The sequence below is a fragment of the Phacochoerus africanus genome, chromosome 9, assembly GCF_016906955.1.
Source record: "Phacochoerus africanus isolate WHEZ1 chromosome 9, ROS_Pafr_v1, whole genome shotgun sequence".
Lineage (NCBI taxonomy): Eukaryota > Metazoa > Chordata > Mammalia > Artiodactyla > Suidae > Phacochoerus > Phacochoerus africanus.
In genome coordinates this window covers 127,697,791-127,717,790 of record NC_062552.1, presented here as the reverse complement: position 1 = coordinate 127,717,790, position 20,000 = coordinate 127,697,791, and the positions used below count along the sequence as shown (strand labels likewise).

Here is a 20,000-nt window from a genome sequence, read left to right as displayed (position 1 = left end):
CCCAGCAGCCACGGCACAGACGCAACAATGGCCCGAGCTTCCCGCCTGAACCCATCAACTGGGGGTGGGGGAGCTCTGGAATATGCAGACCCCTAAGCAGGGGTGCAGAAGGGAGCAGGTCCCAGGGGAGAGCCGTCCCTCGTCCTCCCTGGGAGTGCCTGCCTGCCAGCTGCTGTGAGTTCTACCCCTGCTGAGACCCCACCTGCCTGCCCAGAACCTTGGCTCCACCTGCCACTGCTCGCTTGGGAAGGGCCACTCTGGGCCTGAGCCCTTGGCAGGCAGTGACGCCCTCACAGTGGCCTGGGGTGGACGCCACGGCCCCTGGGCAGGTGTTTTGGGAAGGCTGAGGTGAAGCCTGTGCTCAGACCCCTGCAGCTGGACCTGCGTCCTGAGTGCAAAGCGCAGAGGGGGCGGCCACCCTCCCCGGGCCTGGACACGCCGGGCACCGCAGCCTCGATCCCAACCCACCCACCATCCCTGCTGCCACGCTGGGCACCAGAGGCTCGCAAATGTGGGTGGGCCCTGCCAGGCCCTGGGCTGAAGAGGAGCCCCAGGCTTAAATGTGTGTCCTGGGGTGGTGGATGCAGGCGCCTCTGTCTCACCCCAAAAGCCAGAACGAGCCGAGGGGTCAGACCGAGAGGATCACCTGCAGCCCCCGAGCATCCTCTGGGGACACTGGCCTGTGCCTTATTCTGGCGTCTTGCCGGCCACAGAGAGACACCCAGCCGCCCCAGCCAGTGGGGACACGGTGTCCCGGGGGATCTCACGCGGCCCCTTGCAGAGAAACCCACCTGCCAAAGCCACTTGGCCCAGCTAGGGTCGGCTCTGGGGGCTCAGAGGCAGCGCCACGGACGGTGTGCTGGGCCTTCCTGCAGGAAGACCACACCCCGGACAGGAAAAGCCTGGGTCCTAGGGCCCCAGGGGGCAGTGCCGGGCTGCAACTGAGCCCTGTGCCCTGTGGGTTTCCTGGAGAGGGCACGGCCTCTCAGAGGTGGCCCGGCCCAGTGCCCGCCAGCCCACACGGGGCCATGCCAGGCCGAAGCCCAAGGAGCTGGAGTCCATCTCCCGAGGGTTCCTGCCGCGGGATGTCCAGCCATGTGGCTGGAGCTGGTCCCAGGCTGATGCAGGAAGACCCCGGGTGGTGGCTGGGCTGCACGTTGTCAGAGCCACGAGGAGACGTGGGAAGGGCCTATTTCTGCCCCAGGAAGGTGATGGGGCCACAGTCTCACCACGGCGAGGAGACGCCCCAGCCGGCTTGGCCAACCCTGGTCTCGCTCTGCCTGCGGTTAGGGGACTTCTGCAGCACACAGTCGACTCCTGCTACTTCCTGAAAGCTCTCAGCTGCACCGCAGAGCCGGAGTGGGGGCAGGTCGCCAGCAGGGACCCAGGCCCTGGGGCCGTCGGTGTGGGGGTCTGAAGCCAGATTTGTCGGCAAAAAGGTAGGGGCCTGGCCGAGGATCTTAACCTGCTCTCTTTCATCAAGAGACCCCAGGGCACCAGGGCCGCGATGCAGCGGGAGGGCGGGTAGCAGGGGGCAGGGACCGTCCTTCAGACCCTCTGGCCACCCTGAGGTTTCCCCCCTGCAGAGACCCCACCCAGCTGCAGGTACAGGCGGGGAGACAGGCGCTGGGCGGGCTCCTCCCGGGAGCCCTCCTGGGCCTGTGCGTCCCAGGCGCCCTCTGCTCGTGGCTGATTCTCTGGGGCTGGCGCAGCCCCAGGGGCTGGCCGGGCCCGGGCACGTGGGCATCAGGATGGACAGCCGGACGATGGTCTCCGCTGCTTGGGCGGCAGCCCGGGCACAGGGCACAGGCCTCTGGGGGAGGCGTCTGGCCGGGCACAAAGGCTGGCCAGTGAGGACAGGGCTCTTCCTGATGTCTCTGCGCCTGGAGGGTGACAAGAAGAGGCTTCAGGGAGTCCCCCAGGTGGAGGGGGAGGACAGAGACGCTTCCGGCAAAGGGGGGATAAGGTGGGGGTTCGACCTCTCGAGCAACCAAAGAAACACAGGCGCGTTTTCAAAGGTGCGCCACAGAGTCTCTGCTTACATGGGAGCGCAGTTCCCGTCGTGGCTCTGTGGTAAGGAACCCAACTGGCATCCATGAGGAGGCAGGTTCGATCCCTGGCCTCGCTCCGTGGGTTAAGGATCCAGCGTTGCCGGGAGCTGTGGTGTAGGTGGCAGACGTGGCCCGGATCTGGCGTGGCTGTGGCTGTGGCTGTGGTGGAGGCTGGCGGCTGCAGCCCCAATTGGACCCCTAGCCTGGGAACCTCCATGTGCCACGGGTGCAGCCCTAAAACGACAGATAAAGGGGGGAGGAAGTCTGGTCCCCCCCACCCCCGTTCCCCTGGTGCTGGTGAAGCAGAGGCCCTGCTTCAGCTGCCTGAGAATAGCTCAGGTGCTGCCGGAGCCAGTACCTCCGCCGGCGTCTCCCCAGACTTTCGGTGACACACAGGACAGAAATGACTCGAAGGTCTGGGTGTGAGGAGGCCACTGGGAGCTCCAGGGGCGGCGAGACGTTACGCCCCCGCGGTCACAGCAAACACGCAGGGGGCAGGGCCCATTGGCCGCCGGCAGGGCCGTGAGGAGCGGCGGGGGGGGGGGGGGGGACCCACGGCTTCGAGTGCAACCGAGGGGCCCGAGCCAGCGGCGTCGCTGCTTCTGCGCCTGTCTGGAAAGGTCCCCAGCAAAGGGTTAGAGCGGATTTCCAGGACGGGGCGCGCATGGCGAGGCCAGGGCATGGAGCCGGGCAACGTGCGGAGGCCAGGCCACCGGGCGGGCCCTCCCAAGGCAGGGCTTCTCTCATCCGGAAAATGGGCCTCTTCTACGACGGTAAATTGAACGTGTCCCCAGAAACAAGCATGCTTTGTACCAGGGATGGAAGTGATTTCCGTGGGCCAAATGGAGCTCCACAGCCGGAAGCCAGTTTCCTGGGTCGCTCTGAGAAACTGCTCCAGAGAAGCAGATTTTGGGGCAGGTTCGTGTCTGCTCAGAGCAGAGAGCCAAAAGCAGGGCAGGGACCTGCTCCGCGGAGGTTTCCCAAGAACCAGAGCTGAGTCCTCGCAGCCTTGGCGCCGGGAGGGAGCCTCCCCTTGGAAGGGGCCCCAGCGCGGAGGCCCAGGGAGTGAGTGTTTAGCCTTTGCTGAGCACGTGGACGGGCTCCACGTCTGGTCAGAGCGCCCTTTTCTCCCGTAATTAAAGCCGATGGACAGTGTGTGTGTGTGACAGGCCACAAACAGGCTGTTTCAGTGAATAGAACACTCACTTAACTCGGGTACGAGCCGGGATGGCTCCCCTCATTTGAACGTCTCTTCCATAAAAGTAAAGAGCACAGTGGCAGTTGGTGAGCGTGTGTGTTTCGGGGGCATGAAACAGGGGGGCTGCTGGGGGCGGCAGGAGGGGCAGCTGAGGGGACGGGGCAGGGCCAAGGCCCAGTGTGTGGGGGCTGGGACGGGGCAGGGGCTCTGTGGGCTCTTTGGGCATGTGGAGGCCCCAGGGCAGTACCGGGATCAGCCAGGGGTTGGGGGGGGGTGGCTGTCAAGGGGCTTCCGCTGACCTGGGCTGCCCGCCCACAACCTGTGGCTGTGGCAGGCCCCCCGCCCCCAAGGCTGGCCTTGTGGCCTGGTGGGCTTGTCCTTCCCAAAGCCTCTGCCAGGCCTGCTACTGCACCTGCCTCAAAGCCCAGACTGCCTCTGTGGCGCCCTAAGGGGCCCGGGACACGGGAAGGCGGGAAGGAGCGGGTTGCTGTGCGTGGCCGGGAAGGCAACTGCTGTGGAGGACACAGGGGGCCCTGACACCCAACCCTGAGAGGACAAGACAGGACCTAGGCCCACCTGCCCTAGCTGGCAAGAGCGCAGCCACTGGCTGGGATGGGCCCCGGGCACCCGGACTGGTGGAGGGGGAGCAGAGGGGACACGGCGCCAGCTCCACTCCCAGGGCACAGCCGGCCATATCGAGAACAATGCAGGACCCAAGGGAGTGGGCAGACCAGCCCTGCTCCCCGCTCCCGGGGCTGCTCGGTTCAGGAGCTTGGTTGCGGGGGAGCAGGAGGCAGCTGTGGGATCCAGGAAGGTCCGGGGATGGGCCGGAGCCATGCATCTGATGGGCAGGAAGCAGCCGGGGACGAAGTCAAGGACAGGATGAGCCCAGAGGAGCAAAAGGCTGAGAGGCCGGAGCAGGTGCCCAGGCCAGGCGACCAGCGTGGGGCAGGACGGCACCCTGGGTGGGGACTCTCCCGCCGCCCAGCTGGTCTGGCCTCGTGCCGGCCCTGCCCGTTCCTTCAGCGCGGCCATCCCTCCCACTTCCGTCCGTCGAGGCAGGTGGTTGGATGTGGCCCTCAGCGCTTTGCCCTGCATGGGCTGCACGGGGGGCAGGAGGTGGGCGCCGGGGCTCCCCCACCCTCGCCAGAGCGCCCTCCAGACAGGCCTCCGGGCCCTTGCAGGTCTCACCCCAGGGGGATGAACAGTGTTGGTTGAGACACTTCCTCTGACTTTTGCAGAAGTGACTTCTAGAGATAGCGGCCCCTCTCTGCTCCTGGCTGGGCATCCCCAGGGACAGGTCACTCTCCCACAATCCAGGACTTCTGTCCTGAAGGAGCCAGCCTGGGTGCGGTTGGTGGCGCCCCTCCCAGGCTCCCTGGGCTCCCCCCCCCGGGGGGGGGGGCGGGCACCCCTCACCCCCGCAGCCAGAGACACTCCGCCTGGACCCCCCTCCTTGGGCTCACCTCTCCCTCACTGGCTGAGCTGACCTGGCCGCAGACCCGGGTGCTGTGCTGGCCCCACTGGGTGACAGCCCCCAGGGCCTTGGACCCTCCTCTTAGGGCAGAGGGCTCAGGACTCGGCGGTGAGCCCCAGAGAGGGTGCGTCAGTTTCGAGAGGTTACCCTGTAGGGTATTCTTTTTGCCCCCGCATCTCACCTGTGCTTGAATTTTCGAGGTCTTACTTACAAATGCTTTGCAGTTCAGGTAAACACCTCGGCTTCCTGTTCTCTCCAGCTGGTACAAGTGCCCAGCAAACGAGGGCGGGGGTGGGGGTGGGGTCTCCGCTGGACAAGTGGGGCGTGGGGGCGGGGCTTGGAGCGCTGGGGGCAACACCCCTGGCCCCGCTGCCTTCACCTCCCCCAGACCCACCCTGATGAGAGGGAGCTCATGTCAAACAGGTCCTCTGGTTTGGGAAGGAGCAGCGAGACGGGCGCCCCGTTCTGCCCCCACCTGCCCGCCCCCGTCACTGAGGCCACCGTGGGCACTCTCCTGGGCTCTTGGTCCCTTGCACAGAGCCATGTTTGTGCCCTTTGAATCTCAAGTAACTTCCACCAGGAAAAATTCCTAGAAAGGATTTTACTCCCATGAAAGGTTAAACACTGAGGGTTCCCTGGTGCTCAGCGGGTTGTCACTGCTATGGCACGGGTTCGATCCCTGGCCTAGGAACTTTTGCATGTCGTGGGTGTAGCCAAAAAAAAGGTGAAACACACTGAAGATTTTTGGAGACTTGGTGCAGAACTGTGCCAACATTTGTGCCCGTTTGTGCTCTGGTGGTTCTCCTGCCAACCCTAAGAGTTAAATTTCTTTAATTTGCCAACCTGATAGGCAAGCAAAAGACGACTGTTTGGATGTTTCTGTCTTTGTTTCTTTGAGTATGTAAGTGGCACAGAGTGTTTTTCCAATTTTTTGGGAGCCGTTTTTCTTTCTTCTGTGAATGGTCGGCTCACCGGCTTTAACCCTTCTTGTTGCTGTTGATTGTGGTTCTATACGTATACAGCCTTCCTAGGGCAGCGGCATATGGAGGGTCCCGGGCTAGGGGTGGAATCGGAGCTGTCACCGCCAGCCTGCACCACAGCCACAGCAACACCAGATTCAAGCCGCGTCCACCCCCCACACCACAGCTCACGGCAGCGCGGGATCCTTAACCCACTGAGTGAGGCCGGGGATTGAAGCCGCGTCCTCATGGATGCCAGTCGGGTTTCTTAACCGCTGAGCCACGATGGCACCTCCTGGGCTTTCTGTATTAAGGCTCCGTCGTTGATTCCCACGGGATAAATGCGAGATGTGACACATCACAAATGCTCACTGCCCGTTGGTCAAATGACTTCATGCGTGATTTAATCTGATTTCCCTAAAGCAATTCCAACCCACTCTTTCTCCAGGACACTCTCCACTCTGGGAGGAAACGTCCGGAGGATGGATGCATGAGGCGCCCCGCAGCCCTGCCCCAGCCCGAGCCGCAGGCATGCCAGGTGACGGCCCCCCCCGGCCTCCTTCCACCCTGGACCTTTAGGAGGGACCATTTCCTACAATGTCCTTTGTCTCCTAACAGGGGTAGTTATGTCCAAATTTGGCCCGCAAAAATAGATCTATCAAAATAAAAACGCACTCGGAAATAATCCAGCCAAGGCTCTCTATCAAGACAAGGGGAAGGGCCTGTCTCAGGTCTCTTGAAGGGCTAGGAAAGCTGGCACACCCGAGGGCCTCAGGTCCCGCCCACTTCTTGGCAGGGACCCAGGGCAGGGCCTCCTCCCCCGTCCCTGGGGCCTGGGGACAGCCAGGGCCCTCCGGGTGCCCCGAGGGGGAGGGGCAGGCTCTCCCCATCGGCTCGTCTCAGGGCCGCGCAGCTCTCGCTGGACCTGGTGACCCGCCAGCACCCCTGTTTACATGCAGAATGGAAGCGCAGGTCCAGGGTGCTCAGGCAGTGGGTGGGGACCCAGAGAGCGACCACCTTCCACGCGTCCGGATGGCCGCTGTCAGAGCCAGATGCCGCGGGCTGGTGTGGAAGCAGAGAAACAGGAACCCTGCCCCCCGTCGGTGGGAACGTCCAGCCGCCGCTGCCACCATGGAAACAGCGGGGGTTCCTCAAAATCATGAAAAAGAGAATCATCTTTTGACTCAGCAACCCCGCCTCTGCGTGTGCACACGCCCAAGAAGCGAACCTGGCCCTGGAAGACATGTCTGCACAGCCTCGTCCACAGCAGCCCTCCCCACGACGGCCAAGACGCGGGAGCCGCCGAAGGCCCAGCAGCAGAAGGATGGAGATGCCTGATGCGGCTCACTCCCTCCTCAGCCCGGGAAAGGGAGGACCCCTGACACAGGACGCAGTGAGGATGGACCTGGCCGGCGTCTGTTGAGGGAAATAGGCCAGTCACGAAAGGATGCATTTTTTTCCCCAACGGCCACACTTGTAGCACCTGCACGTTCCCAGGTCAGGGACGGAATCCAAGCCACAGCTGCCACCTATGACGCAGCTGGGGCCATGCTGGGTCCTTTATCCCGGCCCAGGGATCGAACCCACACCTCCACGGCGACTGGAGCTGCTGCAGTTGGATTCTTAACCCACTGTGTTCATGAGGGAACTGGCTCTTTACTTACGGCCCCTGACAGGAGGCGCTGGAGGAGAGGGTGGGGCACGAGCATCTCACGGGGACAGAGTTTCAGTTTTGCAAGATGGGAAAAGTTCTAGAGATGGATGAGGGGACGAGTGCCAAACAGCGTGAACGCGCTTCATGCCACAGAACCACACGTGGGTAAGAGGGCAGCCTTCATGGTATGTGCAGTTTACCACCACGTTAAAAACTGGGGGAGCAAGGGAGCCACCCAGTGGGCGCCAGGCCTGCGCCGTGTGCGTGGTTCTGTGGCTCTGGGGCCCTGCGGTCTGACTCCTGCACGACGCGCCATCAGCTGAGGAGCCATCAGGTCCCTCCTCCCGCCACCACCATCCTGCCCCTTATTTCTGAGTGCGTCACCTGCTGGGGACAAGGCCATCAACCATGCATGGGCACCAGGGCAGGGTCCCTCAGGAGGGTGTGCGTGGCCTGCAGGAGCCTGGACCTCCGGCCCGGACGCCACGGCGATGTCCACACTGCGACGTGAGAGGTTTCCTTGCCTGCTGGCCGTCCATGAGGGCCTGGCTCTGAGTAACACAAGAGCCTTCTGGGCCTGGGCTCTCCAGGCTGCAGGAGCAAGAGCCACGTTCTGCACTGTCACCAAGGCCACCCCAGCCTGTCCAGCCTGCTGCCACTCCCCTGGCCAGATTGCTGACCTGTCCCCGCCAGAGGCCACTGATGGGCCCCCTGCTGACCTCGAGGGCCTCCGTCTACACCCGCCGTCAGAGAAGCAGGGCCCGCGAGCACAGCCCTCGGGAGAGGGGCCTGAATGCCACAGAATTTCGGGAGGGGCCGAGGCCGAGGCCAAGGCCAGGGCACAGACTCTGGAGGTACATGGCGTCCCGCAAGGCCACCGAGACGTTCCTGTCACATGTCAGGTCCCAGATGCGGGGGTCGGGGTGGGGGCGGGCAGCGTCCGGGGCAGCTCTGGTTGCAGGTCAGGCAGTCAGGGCTGGGGTCACTGCTGTGATGGGGGCCCAGGAGAAGCGGGCTGGGGGTGGGGGTTTGGGGGACACGCTGAGATCGTGTGGGGTCACTCAACCCAGAGAGCGCCCATCCTGGAGCGTCCCAGGAGCCTTGGGGGCTCATCTCTACCACAGGGCGCTTTGTCCTGTGACGCAGCATCTGTACAGCGTGTCCCCCCAGAAAGCCCCCAGGTGAGGAGCAGCCTGGGCCTGGAGCCTGCCCTCCTCGCCTCCCAGGTGAGCTGGGGGGATGCGTCGTCCCAGGGCACTGGAAGGCAGCAGGTCACGGCTCTCTCCTGGCTCCTCTGTGACACGCAGACACGGGGCTCGGAGGAGCCCCTGCAGCCAGGGGGGCGGGACGCAGGGCAGGGACCCTGCCGTCTGGGGAGCGGCCCCGGGGCTTCCACTTGCCGGGCTGAGGTCAGCCGCTGGCCAGGGCCCACCATGACCCTGCCAGCCCAGGTGAGGCACCCCAGGTGCCTACGAGCTCGGAGAGCTGGGGGGGTGGTGAGCACGCAGCGGGCGGGTCGGGGGTGCCCAGGCCCCTGGAAGTCTGGAACCCGAATGTCCTCTGGGCCGGGGCTTCATGTGACTGGATGTCAGTGACAGGCTACCGGGGACATTGCTGGGCCTGGGACGTCCGGGCTTGTGTTACGTTTATGGACTGAAGCGTTGCTTCCAGGGACAGCAGGTGAGCGCTGGGTTCCCGCGTGGATCCAGACACCTGTACCCGGGACCCCACCCGTGGTGAGGCAGGGACGAATCCTGCCGGATCTGAGGACTCCCCCCCTCTGGCCGCCTGGGCGTGGTCCTTGATAAGACCCCGCCAGGCACCAGCTCACAGCCTCCTCCAGACACGAGAGAGCCGGCTGGGGCAGGGTCTGCGGCACAGCAGTGGGGAGGGTCCCCCCAAGGCCTGCAGGTGGGGGAGGGTCACAGGCAATGTGACATCTGTGCGTCAGGTGCATGTAAGGAAATCCGAGGTGGAGTTGAAGACACAAGAAGAGAACCGGAGCCTCAGAGAAAAGGAGCCAGTGGAGGGTTAAGAAACGAGAGCCGTAATCTGTGACTATTAAAACGCCGTGAACGAGTTACAGACACACCGATTAGACACAGACGGGAGAGGACTCACAAGCTGAAGTCAGACACCATTCGGTTGCCTGCCCACCGCCCCAAGAGGCAAACAGGGGGCCTCCAGGTGGGCGGGTGGAAGGAGCCTTGGCTTCAGGAGCCCAAGGGCACCAAGACGAGACAGCAGGTGGCACCCGGACGCTTCAGACACTGGAGGGTGGCTTCCTTGGGGCCGGGGTGAGATGGGATCCAGGAAACCGCCCCGGAGTCGGGGAAGAGTGCGTGGCGGGTGAGCCTGAGCTGGGGCCGGTCCTGTTCACAGGTCTTGCCAGGCGGAAATGCAGCAGGGCAAGGAAGGGAGTGGGCAGAAGGCTGGCCCACGCGAGGCAGCGGCGAGCAGGGACGATGGCACAGGGTGACAATGACAGCAGCAGAGTAATAACTGTAACAGCTGACATCTGGGCCGAACAAAGAACCCGCACAACCAAATAACGGGGACAGAATCCCACGGGAGCCAGAGGTGCAGCCATGGGGGTGCCGGCGTCCCTGTGCGGGGGGCGAAGCTTTGGATGAGCTTCACCCGCTACTCAACACGCCCGCTCAAACAGCCAGGACTGGCGCTCCCGTCGTGGATTGGTGGTTAACAAACCCGACTGGTAGCCAGGAGGACTCGGGTTCAGTCCTGGCCTCATTCAGTGGGTTAAGGATCTGGCGTTGCCAGAAGCTGGGGTGTAGGTCACAGATGCGGCTCAGATCCTGCGTGGCTGTGGCTGTGGTGGAGGCTGGCAGCTGCAGCTCCGATTGAACCCCTAGCCGGGGAACCTCCATATGCCGTGGGTGTGGCCCTAAAAAGCCAACATAGAAATACATAAATAAAGTTAAAATAAAAATTTTAAAAGCTAACCAAATAAGCTCAACCAGTCCGCAAGCTGTATAACGGACCACAGACCAGGTGGCTTAAACCACAGAGACAGGTGCTCTCTGCCGTTCTGGAGGCTGGGGGCCCGCGGTCCGGGGTGGACGGGGCTGTGGCTTCTGCTGAGGCCTCCGCTCGGCGTACAGACGTCTGCTCCCCGTCCTCACCGCATCTCCCTCCACGCGCGTCCCCGGGTCAGATGTGCCCTCTCGATGAGGACACAGCCACGCTGGGTCGGGCTCTGACTTTACACCTCGGTGAGGCCCCGTCTTCAAATTCATCCTGGGTCTCGGGGCTGAGGCCCCCAAATCTTTGGGGGGAAAACAGTCCCACCCAGAGCAGAAGGCAAACAGAGAGTAAACGCTCCTCAAGCACCGACGACCGTCTGGAAAGTGACCCTGGAACCCCAGCCTGCACTCTGACGCCGCCGGGTTGGAGATCGGACCTCAGGGTCACTTTAAGAGGCCCACCTCGCGGAGGTCCTGTTGTGGTGCGTGGGTTGAGAAACCTGACACTGTCTCCCTGAGGATGCAGGTTCAATCCCTGGCCTGGCTCAGTGGATTAAGGATCTGGCGTGGCTGCCAGCTGCAGCGTAGGTGGCAGAGGTGGCTCAGATCGGCTGCTTCTGTGGCTATGGCTGTGGTGTAGGCTGGCAGCTGTAGCTCTGATGCGACCCCTAGCCTGGGAACCTCCATGTGGCACAGGGGCAGCCCCCCCAAAGAAAGACAGACCGAAAGACACCCCCCGGGGGGGGGCGGTGCCACCGTTGGCGTGTCCAGTCTGGGGCCTCGTGGGCCTTCCTGCCTTCCCTGGCGTGGCCACCTCTGGGTGGCTCGCAGGGGCGCCGGGCCTCACGCTTGTCTCTGTCCCGCAGGAAACGCCACGCCCGCGGGCGGCCCTGGCCTGGTGGCGCTGAACTGCAGCATGCCCTTCGAGGAGAGCAGGCTGTTCCTGGTGGCGGTGTACAGCGTCGTGTGTGCGCTGGGCCTGCCGGCCAACTGCCTGACCGCCTGGCTGACGCTGCTGCAGGTGCTGCAGGGGAACGTGCTGGCCGTGTACCTCTTCTGCCTGGCGCTCTGCGAGCTGCTCTACGCGGGCACGCTGCCGCTCTGGGTCGTCTACGTCCAGAACCAGCACCGGTGGACGCTGGGCCCGTGGGCCTGCAGGGTCACCGCCTACATCTTCTTCTGCAACCTCTACGTCAGCATCCTCTTCCTGTGCTGCATCTCCTGCGACCGCTTCGTGGCGGTGGTGTACGCGCTGGAGAGCCGCGGCCGCCGCCGCCAGCGGACGGCCATGCTCGTCTCCGTGACCGTCTTCGCTCTGGTCGGGCTGGTCCACTACCCGGTGTTCCAGATGGGCGGGGGGGACACGTGCTTCGAGACGCTGCCCATGGACCGCAAGGCGGCGGGCTTCTACTACGCGCGCTTCACCGTGGGCTTCGCCCTGCCCCTGGGCGTCATCGCCTTCACCAACCAGCGCATCTTCAGGAGCAGCCAGCTGAGCGCCAGCCTGAGCGCCGCCCAGAAGGCCAAGGTGAAGCACCTGGCCATCGCGGTGGTGGCCATCTTCCTGGTCTGCTTCGCCCCCTACCACCTGGTGCTCCTGGTCAAGGCCGTGGCCTTCTCCTACCACCAGGGAGACCCGGGCTCCATGTGCGCCTTCGAGGCCAGCCTGTACACGGCCTCCATGGTGCTCCTGTGCCTGTCCACGGCGAACAGCATCGCCGACCCCTTCATCTACGTGCTGGCCGCCGAAGTTTCCCGCCAAGAGGTGTCCCGACTCCACAAGGAGTGGAAAAAGTGGTCCACGAAGACCGACGACACCAAGCTCACGAGCTCGAGAGACTCGGCGGAGGCGGCGGCGCCCGTGTCGCTCAGGAACGGCTGCGTGGGCCCCGGGCCCATCCGGCCCCCGGGGCCACCGCCGGGCACCCTGGAGAGGCTGATGGAGGAGTCCTGCTGAGCCTGGCCCGCTGCAGGGTCCAGGCGCAGGTCCAGGCCCAGCGGCGCGGGGTGCCCGTCCACGGAGCCCTTGGGCCAGCATCCGCGGCGCGGCGTGGAGCCCCCTCTGGGTGACATGCCACCGGCTTCTCGTTCCTGGAGCCTCTGCCCCGTGGGGGAACCGGCCCCCCGATTTCCCCACTGGGTGCCGACGCCCCCCAAGAAGGGGGCAGCAGGCCGAGGCCAGAGGCGATTCTTCCGGGCTGCAGGGAGATGCGGGGCAGGCAGGAGGACGTGTCCGGCCGGCTCCCTCAGCTGATAGCAGACCGCGGGGCCGCTGGCACAGGCCCGTGCCTGCCGTGCGGGGTTAGTGCTCCCGCATGATCACTTCACTGTCCCTGCTTCTCTGCAGGCCTGGCTGGGATGACCACGGCCGGCCACGCTGGGGCCTTGGTGCTCCTGCTCCAGAATGCCCGTGCCAACCGGGCCTCTCCTGCAGTGCCTGGTCACGCGGGCAGCCCGGGACCAGCGCGGCAGGAGCCCAGCCCGAGGGGCCTCGGCTGGGGGGGGGCTCTGTGCCCAGCAGGGCTGCTGCAGACCCTCGGGGCAGCTGTGGGGCAGGGAGCAGCCCCCATGTCCTCTAGTGGGTCCCGGGTGCCCGTGTCAGGAACGCCCACCAGCCGGGACTGCGGCTGGGCACCCGGGAGGGGTGACGCACCGCCAATGGGCTCCGAGGGTGGTGGCGATTCCGCCTCACCAAGGCTTCCTGGCTTCGGGAAGAAGTGAGCCGAGGGCCGGGCCAGGCCGCACGACTGCCTCAGGGTCCTGATCTGTACAGGGCCAGGGACAGCTACCTCAGCGGACGGGCGGCGGGGCTGCCCGCTCCCCCTGCCTCGGGGGGCTCACGCACACGTAGCACAGAGTCCCGCACCCGGAGGCACGGCCCAGGGATCATTCAATTAAGTCCTCAGGAGTTCCCTGGTGGCCTAGCAGTTAAGGATTCGATGGCGTTGTTCCTGCTGTGGCTCATGTTTGCTCCCTGGCCTGGGCCTTCTGCGGGCTGCAGGCACGGCCTCGCGATCAGCCAATCAATAAACCCCTGTTTCCAGAAAGTAGCTGCTCTTCCTTGTGGGACTCTGATCCAACATACGACTTAGAAAATACCTTTCGAAATGAAAGTGCTAGGAGTTCCTGTTGTGGTTCATTGGGTTTAGGACCCAGCGTAATCTCCATGAGGATGCAGGTTCGATCCCTGGCCTCGCTCAGTGGGTTGAGGATCCGCCGTTACTGTGAGCTGTGGTGTAGGTCGCAGATGCGGCTCGGATCCGGCATGGCCGTGGCTGTAGGGCAGGCCGGCAGCTACAGCTCCGATTCCACCCCTCGCCTGGGAACCTCCATATGCAGCAGGTGCGGCCATAAAAAGGAACATAAATGATAGTAAATTAAGAAATAAAAGTGCTGGAGTTAAGGGGTTAACGAATCCGACTAGGAACCATGAGGTTGTGGGTTTGATCCCTGGCCTTGCTCAGTGGGTTAAGGATCCGGCGTTGCTGTGAGCTGTGGTGTAGGTCGCAGACTCAGCTCAGATCCCGCGTTGCTGTGGCTCTGGCGTAGGCCAGCAGCTACAGTTCTGATTCGACCCCTAGTCTGGGAACCTCCATATGCCGCGGGAGCGGCCCTAGAAATGGCAAAAAGACAAAAAAAAAGAAAGAAAGAAAGAGAGAAAAGTGCTAAACCCCCAGTCGGCACCGACTTCCTCTTTAGGTGGATGGATGATGTGTCCTCTTACCTTTCCAGGCAAACATTCCCTCCGGGGCTCTCTCGGAGGGCCACGCCTGGGAGAGCCCTCAGGAAGGGCTGGCCAGGGTTCTGGGACAGCGCAGAATGTTCGGGGCCAGGGTCACAGGGCCTTCTGATGACAAGCGACGTGACTCCTCGCCCCACGCTGCGTGGCTGACTGCCAGCGCGGCTGTCTCTGCGTCCCGGGGGCTGGACCCCGAGGTCGAGGTGAGGGCAGGTCCCTCCCAGAAGCTCCGGGGGGAGCCGGTCCAGGCCTGGCTCTCAGCCTCGGGCGCGGCCACATCCTTGGCCTCCCTGGGTTGTGGCCACATCACGCCCAGGCCTGCCTCCGTCTCACGTGGTGTCCTCCTGTCTCGTCGGGTCCCATCGTGACGCACGGTGATCTCGCTAGATCCTTACCTGAACGGCATCTGCCGGGACCCTACTTTCAAATAAGGTCCCGTCTGCAGGTTCCCGGGAGCAGGGCATAGACCTATGCTCTGGGGTCACCAGGCCCCGCACTGAGAATGGCAGGAAGGAGTGGGAACCAGGCCCCAGTCTCACACTTACCCCGATGCGCTCTGCATGTCACCGTCTGCTCGGCTGCGCCAGTGACAAATCTGCTTGTTTACAAAAAAAAAAAAATGGTGGTAGTTTCTCTAAATGTTCCATTAATACGCTTTCTTGGCAGCCTCATGCTACTTCCTTGGCGGTTCTGGGAAAAGCTCCGGGTGTCTCAAATCCCAGCCTGGGACCCTCCCTCCAGCCCGTGACCTGGCAGCCGCCCCCTGGGACCGTCTTCGCACCCCGGGGGCTCCAGCGTCTTAGGCCTCAGTTTCAGCCACAGACATGAAGACGGCGAGAGCCGACTGCGGGTCGGTGCCTCTGAGCAGGGTCCCCACCCGCCGGCCTGTGTGTCCCCGGGGCTGCAGGACAAATGATCGCAAACTGGGACTTAATTCCTTAAAGCAATGGGAGTTTATCCTCTCGCAGGCCTGGGCCCGAAGTCCGGAGTCCAGATGTCCCAGGGCCGCGCTCCGTTCCGAGGCTCCAAGGGAGGGTCCTTCCTGCCTCTTCCAGCTTCTGGGGGCTCCAGGCTTCCTGGGCGTGTGGCTGCATCACACGGATCTCCGCCCCCATCTTCACCTGCCCTCCTTGGGTCCCTCCAGGTCACCTCCTCCGTCCTGAGGCCACACACAAGCTCCAATGGCCTCCGAAGGCCCTGTGCTGGCACTGCTGGGCCTGTGGCCATCCTGCCCCACTACAGACCCAGCATGAGGGGCACTGCCTTCTGTCCCCACTCCCCAGGGAGCTCTCAGCCTGCCCGCGGGCACCAGGTGACCAGGTTGCCGCCAAGGAGCAGAGGAGTCGGACAGAGGCCGGGTGAGCTGCGCCACGACCAGGGCTTCATGGGCACTTCCCTGGGCACCGGCCCACCCGCCTCCTCCACTGGCCTCTGCCCTCACGGGACTTCCTCTGAAAACCAGCGCGTGCACCTGTTGCTGAAACATCAGCTGCCTCTGCGCACCGAGGCCAAAGAGAACACGGAGCCGGAGCTGGGGCAAACAGAAAAAGTAGCTTTAACGGCCCGGCAAAGGGGGGACAGCAGGCCCCCCGGAGGGGGCAGTGAGGAGCCTGGCAGTGTCCAGGAGCAGGGTGGGGTCAGCTTGTGGGCTTTTTCCTGATTGGGGGATGGTGAGGTCACTGGGACTCGGCGTCATCAACCTTCTGGTCCCCCCCGGTCTGGGGTCTGCGTCGCTGCGGGCAGCATCCTTGCCCTCCTCCACCCGTGGGGCTTCGGCACCTGCAGAACAGCTCCAAGCCCGAGGCTCAGAGTATGAACTCCAGTCCCTGAGGAAGAGCTAAAGGTCCTGGACGTGCTCGAATGTCTAAACTATTGTTATTTTGCCTGGCTTGACTCTTCCTGTTTCTCTGCCTTTTCTCACTTCTCTGATTAAATCGATACTTTCTACAAAAAAGCAGGGGGAGGCCATGCATGGGGGTCTATTCTGGGAAGGGCCCGTGGGTCCTGCTTGGCTACACATGTCATGTGACCCTGGCTGCAAGCCCCCAGCCCCCGGCCCCGGCACAGGCTTTTCCCCATTAGTTCACAACCTCCTCTTGGCACCCAGGCTGGGGATCTCCTCCTTTCCCTTCTTTTGCTGATACCACGCAACCAATAAACAGTCCCTTTCTTCCTGGTAGGATCCCATCAAGGGCTGCCCAGCCCAGCAGCTCGCCCCTAGGCGGGCAGCAGGCTGGGGGTGGTAAGGGCTCAGGCCCCAGGAGCTCCTGGTGCAGGTGAGGGGCTGCCAGGACTTTGCCAAGAGGAGTGAACCGGAGGGTCTCCACCCCTGGGAGTCGCAGAGGGTGCTTGCAGGGGTATGCGTGGTGACGAGGAATTAGACGAGGTTCTGCAGCAAGGGACCAACCCACTGTCCACGGACCTTAACGGAGAGCTGGACGCAGGCCACCCAGGGAGTATGGCCAGTTCTGCCCTTGAGGCCGAGAACCTGGGGAGCCGATGGGGCGTCGGTGGGCAAGGGTCGGCCTAGGACCCACGATTTGTGCGGACCGGCTGTCCCAGCCACGGCCCCTAGAGGGCGCATGCACGGCCGTGCGGGCCCTGAGCCTGCGGCCCGCGGCCGCCAGGGGGCAGCACCGCCCGAGGCGGCCGGCTCCCCGCGCAGAAGGCGGACCCCGCGCCAGTCTCCGCCAGGCCCTCGGCGCGGGGCTGCGCGGCGACACCTGCAGGGTGTGCGGGGCCGGGCCCGCTCCATGCCTCGGGCCCACAACCGGCTCTGGGAAGGAAAGAAGCCGAGAGCGGCCCCGCGACCCGGTGACGAGTGAGTGACATCAGCGGGTGCCTGGCCTCCTGCGAGTCCAGAGAAACCACAGGGGCAGAGTGGGCGTCGGAGCCAGGCCGGGAGAGAGGGAGCCCACCCCTGGGACGGATGAAATGTGGTCGGTCGCACGGTGGGCCAACAGGAATGAAGGTGACACCTGCTACCTGCGGATGAACCTCAGAAGCTTGCGGAGGGAGGGCGGCCAGACAGCGCCACACACAGAACATGCTACCATTGCTTCGGGATGTTCAGAGACAGAGGGGAGGTGAGAGGTGGCCCGCGGGGGTGGGGGGATGCCAGGGGCCAGCTCTTCCCCGGGTGGAGATGTTCTCACCTTGACGGGCTGAGCTTCGCCTCCATCTGCGAATCCATTAAAGACACGGCGTCTAGGCTTCAAGGGGTGAGCTGCATGGGGGCGACCCCATCTCAATAAAGCTGTTTCCCCAAAAGAAGGCACGTCTGGGGAGTTCCCACTGTGGCTCAGCGGTTGCAAACCTGACTAGTATCCATGAGGACCTGGGTTCGATCCCTGGCCTCACTCAGTGGGTTAAGGATCTGGCGTTGCTGTGGCTGTGGTGTAGGCCGGTGACTGCAGCTCTGCTTGGACCCCTAGCCTGGGAACTTCCATGTGCCACGGGTGCCGCCCTAAAAAGCAAAAAGTGAAAAAAAAAAAGAAGACACATCTGACCCCCTTTGTCCAGACTGCAGCCCCAAGGCCCGCAGAGGGACAGCCTGGGGCCAGCACAACTCAAAGGAGGGAGGGCTGGGAGGCCCCACGACCCTGGTGGCCCCCACGTATCCCCCACTCACAGCTCTAGATTCCACAGCCCCCATGACAGAGGCCTAGGTTCAGGCTATGGGCAGGCAGGGTGGGCTGGGTTCCCCCTGGGCCGTGCCCTCGGCCTCGCCAGTCCACTGTCCAGCCTCACCCTGGGGTCGTCAGGTGAGCTGAACACCTTTCCTCCATCATGACCGCTCCTGCCCCACCTGCCCCTCCACCCCTGGGTTTGGGCTTGGGGTGGGCTCTGACGGCTCTCAGACTTGTGCTGGCATCAGGAGTCCCTGCTGGGCCTGTTAAAACGCCGGCAGGACCCAGGCCCAGAGTTTCTGAGTCAGAGAATGTAGGAGTTCCCAGGAGCTGCTGCTGGGGCAGGGCCATGCCTCGAGAGCCTCCGCCCTGAGCCGGATGCCGTTGGAATGGCACACGATCAGTTCTGGCCAGTGAGAAGTGGGCCAGAGCTTCAGTTTGCCTTCTGGAAGAAAGTGTCTCTCCTTCCCTGGACCTCCTGTGAGACTGGGTGCAAGGTCCCGGGCTGCCGCAGCCACTCTGAGACTCTGGGGGCAAAGCTGTCTGAGCAGGAAGCCCCCACGCAGGGCAGGACCTTTGTGCCCTGCACCTGCCCTTCCACTCCTTGGTCTCGTCAGAGCTGGTGGCACTTGCCTCCAGTCCCCCATGGCTCCTGTGCCCAGGCCCTGCTCCACATCGGAAGGTATGCAGGCCACACCCTGATCACCCCCTTCCCTGCCTTCGGCGCTGCCCCCTGCCCTGTCTCTTTGGTGTCACAAGGGCACTCTCTTGTTATCATGCCCTCTTTATTTACAGAAGTTGCACTCTGCCTGAGCATTTGCCTGCCCATATAGGTACCCAGGGAAACTATGTAGAATTATTTTGTGGATATACTTTTTTTTTTTTTTTGTCTTTTTGCCATTTCTTGGGCCGCTCCTGCGGCATATGGAGGTCCCCAGGCTAGGGATCCAATCGGAGCTGTAGGCCCCGGCCTGTGCCAGAGCCACAGCAACACAGGGTCGGAGCCGTGTCTGCAACCTACACCACAGCTCATGGCAACGCCAGATCCTTAACCCACTGAGCAAGGCCAGGGATCAAACCCACAACCTCGTGGTTCCTAGTCGGATTCATTAACCACTGCGCCACGACAGGAACTCCATTTTGTGTATATACTTTTACCTGACTTTGTATTGTGAAATAATTTCCAGTTTACGGAAAAGCTGCAACTTAGTACCGTGGAATTAGACTGAAATAGGAGTAGGGACAGGCCTGAAGGGGGCGCTCTCACCCCCCACTCTGCATCGTCAATTACCCCCAAGAGGAAAAGACAATTGCCTCCCAGCCTCCCAGCAAAGGAGGCTCCACTCTGCAATCCACCTGGAAGAAGAAAACATCTCTCTGCTCCAGGAGAGCCCGGTCCGACCGTAACAGTCCACCCACCAAGAACCTCCACACCCGGGGCTCGGGGCCCCTCCAGCGCTTCGGCTGTCACCCCCTTCCCAGCATCCCTCTTCTCCCTCTAAAAGCAAGTCCCCTCCTGTTCTCTGGGTTTGCCTGGGGTCTCCCTTGGCTTGCATTCCTGGATTGCTCTTCTTCTGGCTATTTTTGCTGGTAAAATAACCGGCTATTATATCATTGAACGATATTAAGTTACATTATGATTATATTATTACAGTTTTTAGCGTTAATAAAAAAAAGTTGGGGCCAAAGACAGCAAACCGGGAGAGATGACAGCTTGTGGGTTGAGGGAGGCACCCACAGGGGTACCTTATGCTCATCCCTCTGCAAGTCGCCACCTGCTCTGGCTTTGGTGGGTCGCCTCTCGGATTCCAAGCTCCACTCTTTCTGCATTTTGAGCGCCCAGACTTTACGTGGGATCTGGGAAGGGTTTGTTCTTTGGGTTCAAGGCTTTGTCTTCGGTGAGAACTAGTTGTTTTCTGGGGTGGGGTAGCAGGGTTCTCTTTTGGGGATCTTGCTGACTGGGATCCAGGAGTTTGTTCTTGGGTTTCCAGGAGAACTTGGGGAGGGTCCCAGTCGCCTAAATTCTCTGGGGGCAGCTCTCCTTTAGGGACTCTGGCCAGCTTCATGTTTAACATCTGTGAACCCCAGATGCACACTCTTAACCAAATGGGCTGAACAAAAACTAATTGAAGTAATTTAAAAGAGTCCAGACTTACACTGCACATTATGGGGAATTTTTAATCTCCTCAAACTTAATTTTCTTCTGATTACATTGGAGGCCCGCAGTCTTAAAATTAAACAAAATTAATGGTCGGATATGTTCTTATGGGTGCCTGAGCCCTTCCAGATGTGCACAAAACTCTAAAATT

At 62.6% G+C, this 20,000-nt stretch overlaps 1 protein-coding gene across 4 annotated transcripts; it reads left to right on the top strand.

Annotated features, from left to right (window-relative positions):
• Positions 1-1,013: 1,013 nt before the first annotated feature.
• Positions 1,014-13,370, top strand: GPR132 (G protein-coupled receptor 132). Of its 4 annotated transcripts, XM_047796496.1 has the most exons (3): positions 1,014-1,439; positions 6,134-6,223; positions 11,190-13,370. In XM_047796496.1, the coding sequence occupies exons 2-3, from the start codon at positions 6,172-6,174 to the stop codon at positions 12,278-12,280; spliced, it is 1,143 nt and encodes a 380-aa protein (XP_047652452.1). In that variant the 5' UTR covers positions 1,014-1,439; positions 6,134-6,171; the 3' UTR covers positions 12,281-13,370. The 4 variants fall into 4 exon arrangements, with proteins under 4 accessions (XP_047652452.1, XP_047652453.1, XP_047652451.1 ...); XM_047796497.1 differs by lacking the exon at positions 6,134-6,223 and having other exon boundaries at positions 1,015-1,439; XM_047796495.1 differs by lacking the exons at positions 1,014-1,439; positions 6,134-6,223 and adding an exon at positions 7,254-8,193.
• The last annotated feature ends 6,630 nt before the right edge of the window (positions 13,371-20,000 follow it).